We start from the raw sequence: 13,957 nt of genomic DNA on the forward strand, positions 1-13,957 counted from the left end.
TATTCCTTGTTCTGAAAACAGCTCAAGAATTTATGTCTAAGAAAATAATATTCCATATCTATAAAGTAAAAATCATAAATTTGCATATCTAACTACAAGGGTGTTCACCCCAATATTGTTTATAAAAATAAAAACTGTGAAAGTGAATGTTTAACAATAAAAATTTTATTAAATATGGTAAATCAATATAGTTGAATACTATTCTGTAATTTAAAATTTAAAAAACATAATGGCATATAAAGAACTCAAAATATTAATATATTTTGAAGTAAATGATTATGTTTACTTAAGTTATGCATACACAGCATGTTTTAGTATCTAAGTTGTGTATGTGTTTGTGAGAGGTAGAGGGAAAAGTATATAACCAAATAAAAATAGTGGGTAATGAGATTTTCAATAATTTTATTACTTCTATTTACTTACCAGTTTTGTAACAATAAAATAAGTCTTTTTAAAGGAGGATTATGAGAAAAAGCAATTTCAAGAGGATGGGAAAGTATTAGTAAATACAAAGAGAGATACCTGTGTTTATTATTTTCACTGCTTTATTATTTATTGTTGACATTATAAATATAATAAAAATACCAAATGTTTATAAAATTTTAAAATATGATATGATCTCAGGATTTCTTAACTAGCAAAGATAGGAAAAAATATAAGAAGTTTTATTGGGACTTCAGTGAACTTTACTATTCTTTACTATTTCTATAGTAATAACTCTAACAAAATTTTTAACTATCAGTTTTAAATTTGAGATGTATATAGAGACAAAAACAGTGGGGTTTTTCACAAGCAGTAAGCCTGTGATCTTCATGTGAATTCTGTGTTACTTAGGGAGAACCAGGAGCAGTGGGTCTGCCAGGAGAACCAGGATACCTGGGTTTACCTGGAATTCAAGGGAAAAAGGTATGATATTTAGGACATATAATTCAATGTTAATCAGCTATTACCATGTAAGTTTTCTTTTTGTGCACATAGTGTAGAAGGGCCAATTATGTATTCAGTGATGAGCTGACCTATGTATTTGGTGTACATATAATGTGTTCAACCTCATGCTAAGAGCTGTGGCACCTTTCATGTCTCCGCATAGGTACTGTCTCCTAGATGAGGATCTTCGAAGAGACAGATCAAAAAATATAAACGTACAATTAAATAATATCTTGTAAATTCAGATTGTTCTGTGGTCAATCCAGATGTGTCAAGAACTTTTTAGGGAAAATATTCCACATGAGGCACTCTTACCAAAATGTGAATATCACTCTTACCAAAACTGGGGCAAAAGTCTGAAACAATAAAAATTACAGCCAGAATGCTTGACCATGGCATTCCTATCTGTGAAACAATTATATTACATAATAGTTCACTTAAAATTAATTTAAGGAGTTTAAAATACAAAACATATATATTCATATAAAATGTTTTGTTGAGATAAAACAGCATCACTTTGGGTTCTCTCTCTCTCCTGTTAAGTAAAGAACTCTGAGCTGTATCTATACACATATTATTGTTGGCTTGAAGTCTTTGAGCAAGAACTGACTGCCCACCTGTCAGAGAAGTCCATACCCCTACAGATATATACAGTTCAGGTTAAGAGTGGATGTGTTGGCTTTTTTTCTGCAAAGGATACAAACTGTTATGTCTCCATCTTTGTATTCCTTGCTCTTTCAGTTTTTCTACCATTTCATTTTTTCTATCCCTCATGTATTATCTGCTCAGCCCCTAGATTACTGTACCTAGTGTGATCCCTTTTGCTCTGATGAGCGGCAGGCAGTACTTGCTGACACAGGAATGACCCTCACAGCAGCAATTAAGTGTTAGACCATCAGTGAATATTAAGTAAACTACTGTGAATATGTTTGGATTTAGAGATTCCTTGTTCAGAAACCTGCCAGTTAAAAGAAAATCTGTATTTTATTCGCTGTAAACACAAAACTCTACTCTTTATGTTTGGATAGCATGGTAGAATGGAAATTTGGAAAGAGCGTCCAAGTTCAACCTTGGGCAAATGCTTACCTTTCCTGATCTGTGGGTACATTATAAGAACAAAGACACTGAACTAGTTGGTTTCAAACATCTCTTCTAGCTGAGAAATTCCAGGAAACAATATTATGGAATATGAATTTCCCCCCAAAAGTTAATTTTTAAAGCGTATGTTTTCTAAAATACTTTTTCAACATTGTTTTATTTCATTTTTTCCTATAAATTTGTGGCCATTATTAGCTTAATAGTAGAAGACTTTTCAGTTTGATTTCATAAAACGAGATTTGTCAAAATATAGTCCTCTCTTTGTTTAACTTCAGATTGTGATTAATATAGAAAAGTTTTCTTCTTCCTTATAAAATAGAAATTGTAGTTAATTTTCTTTTGAATGTAATACAAGAAAGTATTCATTTAGAACATCATCTTGACATAATGTGTTTTTACTCTCTTCTCAAATATCATGTTGGAGTCAACTTTTGTTTATAAGGCACTTGTCGAATTTGCATGAGACCATATATTTTTCTTGGCAGAAGAAAAGCATGTTTATTTGAAAGGATACAGAATATATGACATTATGATACATATTAGACGGCCTTTTTGCAGGGGGACAAAGGAAATCAAGGCGAAAAGGGCATTCAGGTATGTTACTGGCTTATTTTATTTTTTTGGCTTGGCAAAAAAACTCACGGCTTCATTCTTTTTAATTCTTACATGGCTTTTCCAGCTCCTTCCTGTTTTACTGTCAATATCTGTTAAATCCCAGCTTTCTCATTTTACTAAATTTCTCAAAACACATCAAATCTAACTTTAACATTCGTCACTACACCACTATTGTAGGAAACTTGGGAACCAAGCGATTCAACAAAATAACATACGGATTTTATCACATGCTTGTAATATATATTTATTTACATATTTTATGGTGTGTTGGTTTCCACAAATGATTTGACATGGCTTATGGCATAAATAAATTTGATAAGAAACTGTTAACACTGTATATAAAACATATTCAAACTAATAAACAGAAGGAGAATTATACCAGAAAATTAGATCAGGCTGAGGAAATCTAGGGAGATTTAGAAGGACGTTTGGTTTTGGGTGGCTTAGCAACAAAGGCAAAGAGGAGAACTATGCTACAGCTTTGGGAGATGAGGACAGTTTCACCTCAGTCCGAGTGGCCCTCAGATGGTTTTTTCATTAACTGAACCCTGACCCGTGAGTAGGACGCCGCTGGCTGAATCAGTGACACACTGATCAGGAATAAACTATATCTGTTTGTCTTTCAGTCTTTTAAGTTCTAGAAATGTAAGACTTTTCCAATCATCAATTACAAATCAAGTGTCCAGACAGTACTTTAATGATGTTTTTAAGATTACAAAGCTCAGCTATAGGGGCTTCCCTGATGGTCCAGTGGTTAAGAATCTGTGCTCCCAATGCAGGGAGCACAGGTTTTATCCCTGGTCGGGAACTAAGATACCCACATGCTGTGCGATGTGGCCAAAAAAAAAAAAAAAAAAAGTTCAGCTATAGTGGCTGAGTCTTGCTACGTAAAACACTTTGCAAAATTCGCAGAACTTTGAAAGCTCCAGAATATCTGGTGGCATAAAAGGAAATTTCAAATTTAGGTAATAATAGCATCAAAATCTGCTAAGGTCACAGTCTGAACACTGTTTCAGACAATGAAACTTGAACTAAGCCCCTTCCCCCCATCCCACTGTCCTGACCATTTCTTGTCATGGGTCCTGAGTGACTGTAATATACTAACTGGTCTCCTTGAGTTCAGTCCACCCCTTCCCCCCACACTTTTACCAGCATCAGTAACTAAGTTACACAACTGCTTAGGAGTCCTTCAGTGATGCTCCACACACATTTCAAGATAAAGTCCAGCCCATAAAGTGCCTCCTTGTTGGACTGAATCTTCTTTAGTCTTATCTCTTTGCCAGTCTACCCACTATTATCTGCTCCTGCCCTGCTGCTTTAGCTGGAAGAAATTATACACCTCTGTCCTGTGTCTTCTCTCCCTGCCACACCCCCGTCTTCTCGAGTTGGGTACCACTTACACATCCCTGAGGGCTGCACTCAAGGTGGAGTCATTTTTCGTACCCTCTTTATCAGATGCCCCACCATATGTCCCAGTAGTATCCATTCCAGATATATAATTATACACTGCATCCTTATCGACAGTATTTTCATTATTCTTTTTTTAATAGAATTCCAATAGAATTTAGTTGTATATATTTTTATTGATATAATTAACATATAACATTGTATAAGTTTAAGGTATACAAGGCACAATGTTAATATATAATAATGTATAAGTTTAAGGTGTACAAGGTGTAAGTTTAAGGTGTACGAGTTTAAGGTGTACAAGTTTAAGGTGATATAATTAACATATACCATTGTGTAAGTTTAAGGTGTACAAGGTGCAATTTATATATTGCAATATGATTACTACTGTAAGGTTAGCTAACACCTTTATCATGTCACGTTAGTTTGTTTATGTGTTGAGAACAGTTAAGGTTTAGTATCTTAGCACTTTGAAATTTAGAATTTAACTGCTTATTAAAGAGATTAATTGCTTAGCTTTTGCACCACACAGTAAGCAACTTGAAGGCAACATGGGGACACTGCAACAGTGTCCCTACAGCAAATAGGGCCCCTGGGAATTCATTGATGTAAGTAAACGAAAAAACCTCTATGCAGGAGTGATTTACAATTTCAGTCACTAGATCTTTAATTGATTGTGTATCTAGGTGTATGTTTTGCTAGAAACTGCTAATTATCCTGTTCAACATAGGGATGAAATAGTAGAGTTTCAGGGTCTGGCCCAATGTCTTATACAAGGAGGATGTCCCAAAATATTAATTGAATGGACAAATGTGTTTATATCTTTATTAACTTTTTCTCTATTTGTCCTAATTTAAAGATTTTCATTCAAAATGTATTTTACAGTATATTTTTAGTTTAAAAATGTCCTTCAAATGATCTTCTTGCCCTCCATGTGTATAATCAACACCGAACATGAATAATGTCATTGAAATTAAGAAAATGACCACAGCCACTGGATTTTTAAATTATTTTCATGCTGTGAACATGGACTCAGCAGAACATCCTCAACTGTCTAACATTATTTACATGTTCCCCAAAGTCAGCAGTTCGTTCCTTGTCTTTATCCATTTTAGCTGTAAGATTAGGTTGACGTTCCTCTCACTTCTTTTTTTCTTCTCTTACATCATTTTACATATTTGCAACACTGCTCTTGTGACCTTTCTTCTAGATGACAGCACAGTACATAGTTTGTGTTGTATATGTGATTGCATCATATGTGTGCAAACTAATGAATAACATTTATTCAATTTTAAAGGGTCAAAAGGGAGAGAATGGAAGACCAGGGATTCCAGGGCCACAGGTATTTTTTTTTATGGAAAATGAAATAATGAATCACATAATGAACCCCCTGAGAGAGGGTTACTTGCAAATAAAAATGGGTGGGGAGAAGGGGAGATGTAGCCTGCATTCTAAGTGCATTCTAAGTGCCCAAGGATGAGAATTCTAGTGGTGATGGTGATCACAACTTTAATCTTTTGATTTATATTTTCATTTTCCCATGCTGATACTCTCAGTGGCTGTGAAACTTGATTTTCAATGCTTTCTTCTGACCAAGTAAATGACTAAAGGTAGACAGTTCCACCCATTTCTTGGAGTAGTATTGGCCCAAGGCAGCCATACATGGCAGCATCTCTGTACCTACTGTTGAGTTTTGATTTTCTCCTTGAAATGTGAGTAGTTGAGGCCATACATAGTGAAGGAATGTCCTTGTTTCCCTCTAGTTTGTTCAAAGATATAATTTACTACACTAGAGATGAATTAAAATGCCATCTTGAAGAACTGTGTTGTGCAGTAGATACATAATACGATTGCCTTGCTTCTTCCTTGACTAAACTCTCCTCATGAAGCCATGTTTCTGTGAGATTGCCAAGTGGCATGTAGGTTCAGTCAGAGCCATATTGGACAAATAAAAGCATCCAGCTGGGCTTCCCTGGTGGCGCAGTGGTTGAGAGTCTGCCTGCCAATGCAGGGGACACGGGTTCGTGCCCCGGTCCGGGAAGATCCCACATGCCGCGGAGCGGCTAGGCCTGTGAGCCATGGCTGCTGAGCCTGCGCGTCCGGAGCCTGTACTCCGCAACAGGAGAGGCCACAGCAGTGGGAGGCCCGCATACCACAAAAAAAAGAAAAAAAAAAGAAAAGCATCCAACTGATTAGGGAGTGTGGGTGGGAGAAAGATTCAGTGATTACACTGACTCTGGAGGTAGGGGGATAGAACTGTGAGGTGATGTCTCCAAGGACAGGGGTCTCTGGGTCCCTCACTTGGAGGAATGGGGGAGACCATTGGTGTGGGGGGCAGTCTTTGAAAGCACATGGCCCCAAGGTTGTGTAATATGGAGGGTGAGTGTTACATGTCAAAAAGTTGAGAACTTAGAAGTGAACTTCAGAGCAAGAATCACTGAAAGGAGAAATGGACAGAGTTTGCCTGCGTACAGTTATGTGCAATACAAAAGGTCTTCATTTTCCTGTCCCTTCACTCCACTCACACCACTGGGTGACAGTCAGCTCTGTCCCTATTCCCCTCTGACTTGCTCTGTTTCCCTGAGTTAATCACACAGCATCTTTAAACAGCTCTACTCATAGGAGGACCCTCACCCCTTCATCCATCACCCTCCGCAACCCAGGCCTTTTACCCCAAATTGTTATTCACAGTAACTCTCTGATAGAAGGATATTTTCTTTGGATTTTGAGTTCACAACTTGGTTAGCTCACTGATTGACAGATGACACTCTGCAATTTTCCCCTAACTTGTTTTCTTTTATCTCACTTCTCAAGGAAAAGAGGAAGTCTGCTCCCCCAAGGCAGGATTTGGGTTCCCTAGAAAGCTTCTGTCCTGGGTGTGTTGGAAGCTGCGTTTTCCACCACCAGGAACTGAGTCTACAGGGAGAATGGCAGGGGGCGGGGTGGGCGTGGGGGAGCAGGACAGCCATTGCCTCTCAACAGCTGAATAGTTGTCCCAATCTCTCAAAGTAAACAAAGTCCTAGTTAACTGTCGTCCTACCAAGGGCTGCACGTGTGTAATTTTTCTGGCGTTCAATTGTGAATGGGGTCCAAGCGAATGTTTCCCTCATGAAATCATCTTAGTGGATTCTCAGATGACAGCTGTTTTCAGTTTTAGCTCTCATTTGGTTCTAGTCCAGAGAGCTTACTATTTTATCTTTCCTCTTACTCTGGCTCCATTTGTAATATTCTGTCTGGTAGAAACCCCTGCATTTCTTCAGAAACTTGCATATTTAAAGAATGGCCTTACAGAGGGTGTTTTACTTGCTGATCGGTTTTTTTTTATACATCTTTATTGGAGTATAATTGCTTTACAATGGTGTGTTAGTTTCTGCTTTATAGCAAAGTGAATCAGCTATACATATACATATATCCCCATATCTCTTCCCTCTTGTTTCCCCCTCCCACCCTCCCTATCCCACCCCTCTAGGTGGTCACAAAGCACCGAGCTGATCTCCCTGTGCTATGTGGCTGCTTCCCACTAGCTATCTATTTTACGTTTGGTAATGTATATATGTCCATGCCACTCTCTCACTTCGTCCCAGCTTACCCTTCCCCCTCCCCATATACTCAAGTCCATTCTCTAGTAGGTCTGCGTCTTTATTCCTGTCTTGCCCCTAGGTTCTTCATGAGCATTTCTTTTTTCTTAGATTCCATATATATGTGTTAGCATACAGTATTTGTTTTTCTCTTTCTGACTTAACTTCACTCTGTATGACAGACTCTAGGTCCATCCACCTCACTACAAATATAGCAGAGGGAGGAACACTCCCAAACTCACTCTACGAGGCCACCATCACCCTGATACCAAAACCAGATAAAGATGTTACAAAGAAAGAAAACTACATGCCAATATCACCGATGAACATAGATCCAAACTGAAAATTAAAGTTTGATTAAATGTGTGGTAAAGGGTGCATGCCACATTGCTAGTACTGTAGCTTGCACATTTACTTACTTATTTATTTTTTCCCTATTAATTTTCAAAGGGAATTCAAGGCCATCATGGTACAAAAGGAGAGGTATGTTTCTTCATGCATTATGCTGTCTGTTCAGTCCTCATGGCTTGATTTTTAATACTGTATAAATCTAGCTATTGACATCACAAACAGAAAATATCTTCCATGTTCTTTAGTAGTTCCTAAATAGAGATTTTCAGAATATGTAGATTCACTGAATTAGGTATGAAATGTTACATATTTGCCAGTAATATTGATTCTTCTTCTAAATTAGGAGCTAAGTTTTTCTGCATGTTTCTCAATGAAGAATATTGTGTATTTCTACATCTATCTCTCTAGGATTTAAACTCCTTGGGGACAAGACTGTGTCACGTTCATCATTGTATCTCTGGCACTATGCATATTGCTTAATCAATATATGTACTAGGTAGTGGTTATTTGTAGGGTTGGATGGATGGATAAATGACAGTTTAATATAATATGAAATTTCCTTCCTGATCAATTACAGTGTTTCCCAACAATTTCCTATATAACTTAGATATATGTTTATATATTTTCATATCCATATCCTTAAGACTTTTAGGATGCATTTATACCTCCTGAAATATTTAAATAGAACTTTTGAAGATTTCTTTTGTTTTTAGAGAGGTGAAAAGGGAGAGCCTGGTGCCAGAGGTGCCACTGGACCCAAAGGAGAATCTGGAGTGAATGGTCTGATGGGGCCTACGGGTCCCCAGGGGCAACCCGGGGAAGCAGGTCCTCAGGGACCCCCAGGACTAGATGGGAAGCCCGTATGTATTCTGCTTCTTTCACAGTTTTCATATTTCTGTTGCTTTTTACTTGGTATGTCAATGTTATAACCCTTAATAATTTGATGCAGGGGAGAGAATTTTCAGAACAGTTTATTCGACAAGTTTGCACTGATGTATTAAGAGGTAAGTCTCCCACATAGAGATTTTGATAACTTTCAAATTTCAAAAGTAATACAAATTCTTTGTAGAAATTATAAAATATATAAGTAGGATGAAGAAAATAAAGGACATTTATCAACCTCTCGTTTTTATTTTCCAGATAAGTATTTTTATAAAGGTAAAATATTATATGTACCCTTTGTAATCTTTTTAATAAAGCAATTTATCATTATTTCACTATTGATTAAATTTTCTTCCCTGACATAATTCTGGTAATTTTATTCATAATATGACATCTATAATTTAATTTACCAGTTTCTTTTAGAGGGGCACTTCCTTTTTTCCCTTACTTGAAGCAATTGCCACAATAAAATTATTGCACAGAGCAATGGATATTTCCATAGTTAAATTTCTAGAAGTGAAATTATTGGCCAAGAGATATGTATCTGTAAATTTAGAAAAAATATGAGTGATATTATTAATGCCCATTCACCATTTAAACATAAGGGATGGGGTTTCTTTGCTTTTAAGCCCAGCTACCTGTCTTACTTCAAAGTGGAAGAATTCAGAGTTGTGATCACTGCCAGTCCCAGCGTGGCTCTCCTGGTATTCCTGGGCCACCTGGTCCCATGGGCCCAGAAGGTCCCCGAGGATTCCCTGGTTTGCCAGGAAGAGATGGTGTTCCTGGATTAATGGGAGCTCCGGGACGCCCAGGTGCCAAAGGATTAAAAGGTACTTAGTTTGTATGTGTAAGCAAATAAATAACAGAAAAGGGTATTTTTTGTATTCACATCCTAAAGTTATTTAACAGGCAAGAGTTCCTGTTTGTTTTCTTGAAGACAAAAAATTTTTCTATCCCTAAGTCTTTAAATAATTTGTCAACTGAGTTAAAGAACAGTCATTCTATTTCATGAAAGAATATCCTAAAGTCAAGAGAGAGGTCAACGTTATGAAGCATGTGAACCTGTAAATCAGAAAATGTTGACAATGTACTTAGAAATTTTGCTTGAGTCTAATTAGGTCTTTAAATAGAACATCACAGACACCATTTCCTTTATTTTGACTTTGTTTACTTCTGTAACCATATTCAAAATTGTTTTCTATAAATTTCTATAAGAAAAATGATGTTTCGTGACCAAACTTCCTAATAGCCCACAACTTACTGCTCTTTGATTTTGAATATTTATGTGAAATGTTGGTTGATAATTCTTTCCTTTTAATTTAATATTATAGGAACAATTTAGATGTTTCATCAAAGTAATAAAAGAACAACTATGAGTAACAAAAAGAGCTAATAATTCCAAACCATTTTCCTTTCTTAATATTTAATCTTCATTAAGTTTTGCTAGACCACTGATCATTTTATAAAGTTTCGCTTCAAAAATTCTGTGTCCTGTTAATAATAATAAATAGGTGGCTGGCTAATTTTTAAAGATTTATTTTTCTTTTAATGTGTGTATTAACAGCTTTGAAAGAAACAATCTAGGAGGAAGTGATTTTATGGGAAAAGTAAGCTTACTCCCCTCTCTGACACTCTGCAGGCTTACCAGGACGAAATGGGGCAAAGGGGAGCCAAGGGCTTGGGTACCCTGGAGTACAAGGTCCTCCTGGTCCCCCAGGTATGAACTGATGATGCTCATAAGTGTTGCTGCACATTTTACGTTAAGAAAATCATCATAAATCTCTGTCTAAAGATTTGAAACCAAGACTTTCGTTTCCTTTTTTGAGTGATTCACATTCAACACATTGAGCTCTAACTACTAGAAGTTTTATCCTATATTATATCCATTAATCATTCAGGATTCTCTCTCACTTATCATTTAGACTCCTTAGAATACCACTCCTTAGAATAGTTCTCAGATGGTTCCAAGTCGCCCAGGCTTACCTAGTGTATATCACCTTTAATCTTTATGATTCTCAGGGAAGCAGAATAATGCTGAGATGGACTTGTAAGCCAGCCTCTGCTAGCTGCATTATTTAACTTATCCGTGTGTCAGTTTCCTCATTTGTAAAATAGTGATGAGATGTCTTTTGCATCATGACATTGGTGGAAGATTAAATGAATTAATACATGTCATGCTATCAGAACAGTGCATGAAAAAGTTAGGTTTTCAATAAATGTGTACTATCATTATTATTTTAGATGTTATTACTGCTCAAGGCTTTTGGGTGGATCAAATGATTTAATACTTTGTATGTAAAGCATTTTGAACAATACCTACAATTGTAGCTTAGTGCTGAATAAATGTTTAGTAGTAGTAGTAGCAGGAAGTATTAGTGGTAGAAAGTGCCCAGTCCACTCTGCTCCATCCCTAAACCTAAATATTTTGTTTTTGTTATTTTGGGTCATCAACTTTAAAAGGCCAATATCTTGAGTTAATTTTTCTTTTTTTGAACATGCTAATTGAACTAAGTTATGGTTCACAAATTAGTGTTATAATACCTCTGTGTATTGATTACTAGTATACTATGGTAATGACAATGTGTTTCCTTGTGGAAACTAAAAAATATATATATATATATGTATATAATGGAAATAGTCATTTTGACTACAAATATGGCACAAAAGTGGCTTTATTAGAGTTTTAGCTTACTGATATATTTATAATAATTTTGGCAATTTATAATAATATTGGCAAGAGATAAGCTGAGAGGAAGAAATAGTTTGGACAATCCACAAATTGAAATATTAGAATGTTAGCTCTGTGTCTTCAGCCGCAGCATGATTGCATATTAACATAGCTTGGCCTAGTTTTACAAAAATTACTTTTGGGTAGTTCTTTTCAAAATGGAAGGTGTATAGAATTAGCAAGAGGATACCTCCTCTTTTCACCTTAGTGCAAATACGTAAAAGTTTCAAGGGAGTCTTTTTACCAGTTTACATGTTTTGAGGATTCAGCTGTGTCAGCAACAAAACCAAACTCATCTGTTCATGTATTGCTAATGTCCCATCCTAGGTCCAGAGGGCCCCCCTGGAATAAGCAAAGAAGGTCCTCCGGGAGACCCAGGTCTCCCCGGCAAAGACGGAGACCACGGAAAACCTGGAATCCAAGGGCAGCCAGGACCCCCGGGCATCTGTGATCCATCACTGTGTTTTAGTGTCATTGTCAGAAGAGATCCCTTTAGAAAAGGACCAAACTATTAGTGTCTGATGCCTCATTCAGCAGCCTAGGCATGGTGCTCTTCTTTTGTGGTCTTTGCATCTCAGGAAGATAACAACAGTAATCCCTTGAAAAGAAACTCATGTACCTCGGTGTTTTTATTATTGTTTCTTTCCTTAATGAAAAATATAGAAAAGGTCACATATACCGATTTTAAAGGCTCCTCAGTTCTTCAGAGCCTTTAGATTAGTAGCATTAACTAAATCTCAAGGGTTTCTTGTAAGTCCATTCATTTTAGTCAAAGTCAAATATAAAAAAACACCATTGCCTGTCAGCCAGTCAGTTTCAGTCACTGTGAAAAATTTCACATTCAGCCTCCATGCAGCAGAGTATTTGAGTTCAACTTCCTGTCTGTGTGAATTTCATGTTTCATAGCTCATAGCTCACACTTCTACATTAGTCCAAACGTGCATCTGGACATGGGAGATGAGATCAGGGCTGATATTCAGTTTGGGAACAGACCGTATTGCCATATCAGCCCTTACTCCAGTGTCTGTGCTTACCAGACAGTGGTGATGGACTGTTGGGATTGTTCAGTGTTTTGAATATCACCTCTGAACATTCTGGAAAAAAAGTTTCACTGGACCTGGTCAATATGTTCAAAGGAATGGTAAGTTCAGAAATACCAAAAAGACTTTCTTCTTCATACTTGCTTAGTAATTGGAATGTTTGTTGCATGCCTTCATTTTCCATTTCAGTTATTACATGTGTACATTCATATATGTTAACTTTTATTGTAGCAAAGCTAGTGGGAATCAATGCTCTAGTTGACAGGAAAGGTAACTCCACAAATCCTAGGATGTCTTGATATTTTTAGCAGACTTTAAAATATTATAAACAGTCTTTGTGTACTGTACTTAATGCTTTTGTAAGGAACATAATTTGAGATATTCCATCTTTATCATGCTCTAAATTTTGTTACTTTGCTTATTATTCAAAGTACAATAAAGTTTTGAACAGGCCTGAATGCAGTGTCTTTTTTTATACTTAATTTTAACTGATTCTTGAGTATATTATCCATTTGACATGGTCATTTATTCAATGGGTATAATTTATTAAATTATTTACCTTATTTTTAAATCACTGATTCATATGAAATAAGAACTTAGAAATTGGGTTGGGTGCTCCTCACCTAGATGGGTACAGCATCTGCTTCCTGGCCCAGGAATGGCTGGTAATCAGAGTTTAGCTTAACTGATGACGTGTCCTTCTGTGACTTTGATGAGAACCTTGGAGGCGACTGAAGCCCATACATTAAGCAGCTGAATTAGCTTAAGGCTTGTTTTGATGTTCTGTCTCCAGCAAAGCCCCAGATATTTGTTAGACCTGACCAACTTACTCCTGGTAATTATAGAATTTCCTGGTAGACCTGGTGAAGGGGCAGAATAGGAACTTCCTTCTGCCCCTTGTTCATTCGACCAGCTTTGAGCACATGTGATGCTGAAAACTTGGTCTCTATGCACTGGTGCCAAATCGAATCTCAGAGACAGAGTTTTGGATGAAGTAGAAAAAAATAGCTTTATTGCTTTGCCAGGCAAAGGGGGACACAACAGGCTTATGCCCTGAAAAACTATGTGTCCCAACTTGGGAGGATTTAGTGAGGAGTTTTATAGCAATGATTCAAAGGTGGGGTTGCTGATAAGGTTAGGGTGTGTGCAGGGCCTACACTCCTTTAATCTGGCCTCTTGATGAGCTTCTCTGGTTCCTTTAATCTGGCCTTAGGGGAGTCTTCTCTGGAATGAAGAATGCTGACATATCCCATTTATTGGGAGTTTTAGTTCTGTAAAGAGCTCAAAGACATTGTTATGTGTATCTCTTAAGGTGACCCTGCCCCAAGGCT

The 13,957-nt window shown here is 36.8% G+C and overlaps 1 protein-coding gene across 2 annotated transcripts in view; it reads left to right on the forward strand.

Annotated features, from left to right (window-relative positions):
- The window catches only part of COL21A1 (collagen type XXI alpha 1 chain), a 186,243-nt gene extending 173,159 nt beyond the window's left edge, over positions 1-13,084 (forward strand). For both annotated transcript variants that reach the window (XM_060164109.1, XM_060164108.1), the window contains 9 exons: positions 835-906; positions 2,584-2,619; positions 5,345-5,389; positions 8,076-8,108; positions 8,690-8,836; positions 8,926-8,980; positions 9,488-9,688; positions 10,498-10,575; positions 11,914-13,084. In XM_060164109.1, coding sequence (XP_060020092.1) covers positions 835-906; positions 2,584-2,619; positions 5,345-5,389; positions 8,076-8,108; positions 8,690-8,836; positions 8,926-8,980; positions 9,488-9,688; positions 10,498-10,575; positions 11,914-12,101 — 855 coding nt within the window. In that variant the 3' untranslated portion in view covers positions 12,102-13,084. The remainder of the gene's footprint in view (positions 1-834; positions 907-2,583; positions 2,620-5,344; positions 5,390-8,075; positions 8,109-8,689; positions 8,837-8,925; positions 8,981-9,487; positions 9,689-10,497; positions 10,576-11,913) is intronic.
- Positions 13,085-13,957: the final 873 nt, after the last annotated feature.

The sequence above is a fragment of the Lagenorhynchus albirostris genome, chromosome 10 (assembly GCF_949774975.1).
Source record: "Lagenorhynchus albirostris chromosome 10, mLagAlb1.1, whole genome shotgun sequence".
NCBI lineage: Eukaryota > Metazoa > Chordata > Mammalia > Artiodactyla > Delphinidae > Lagenorhynchus > Lagenorhynchus albirostris.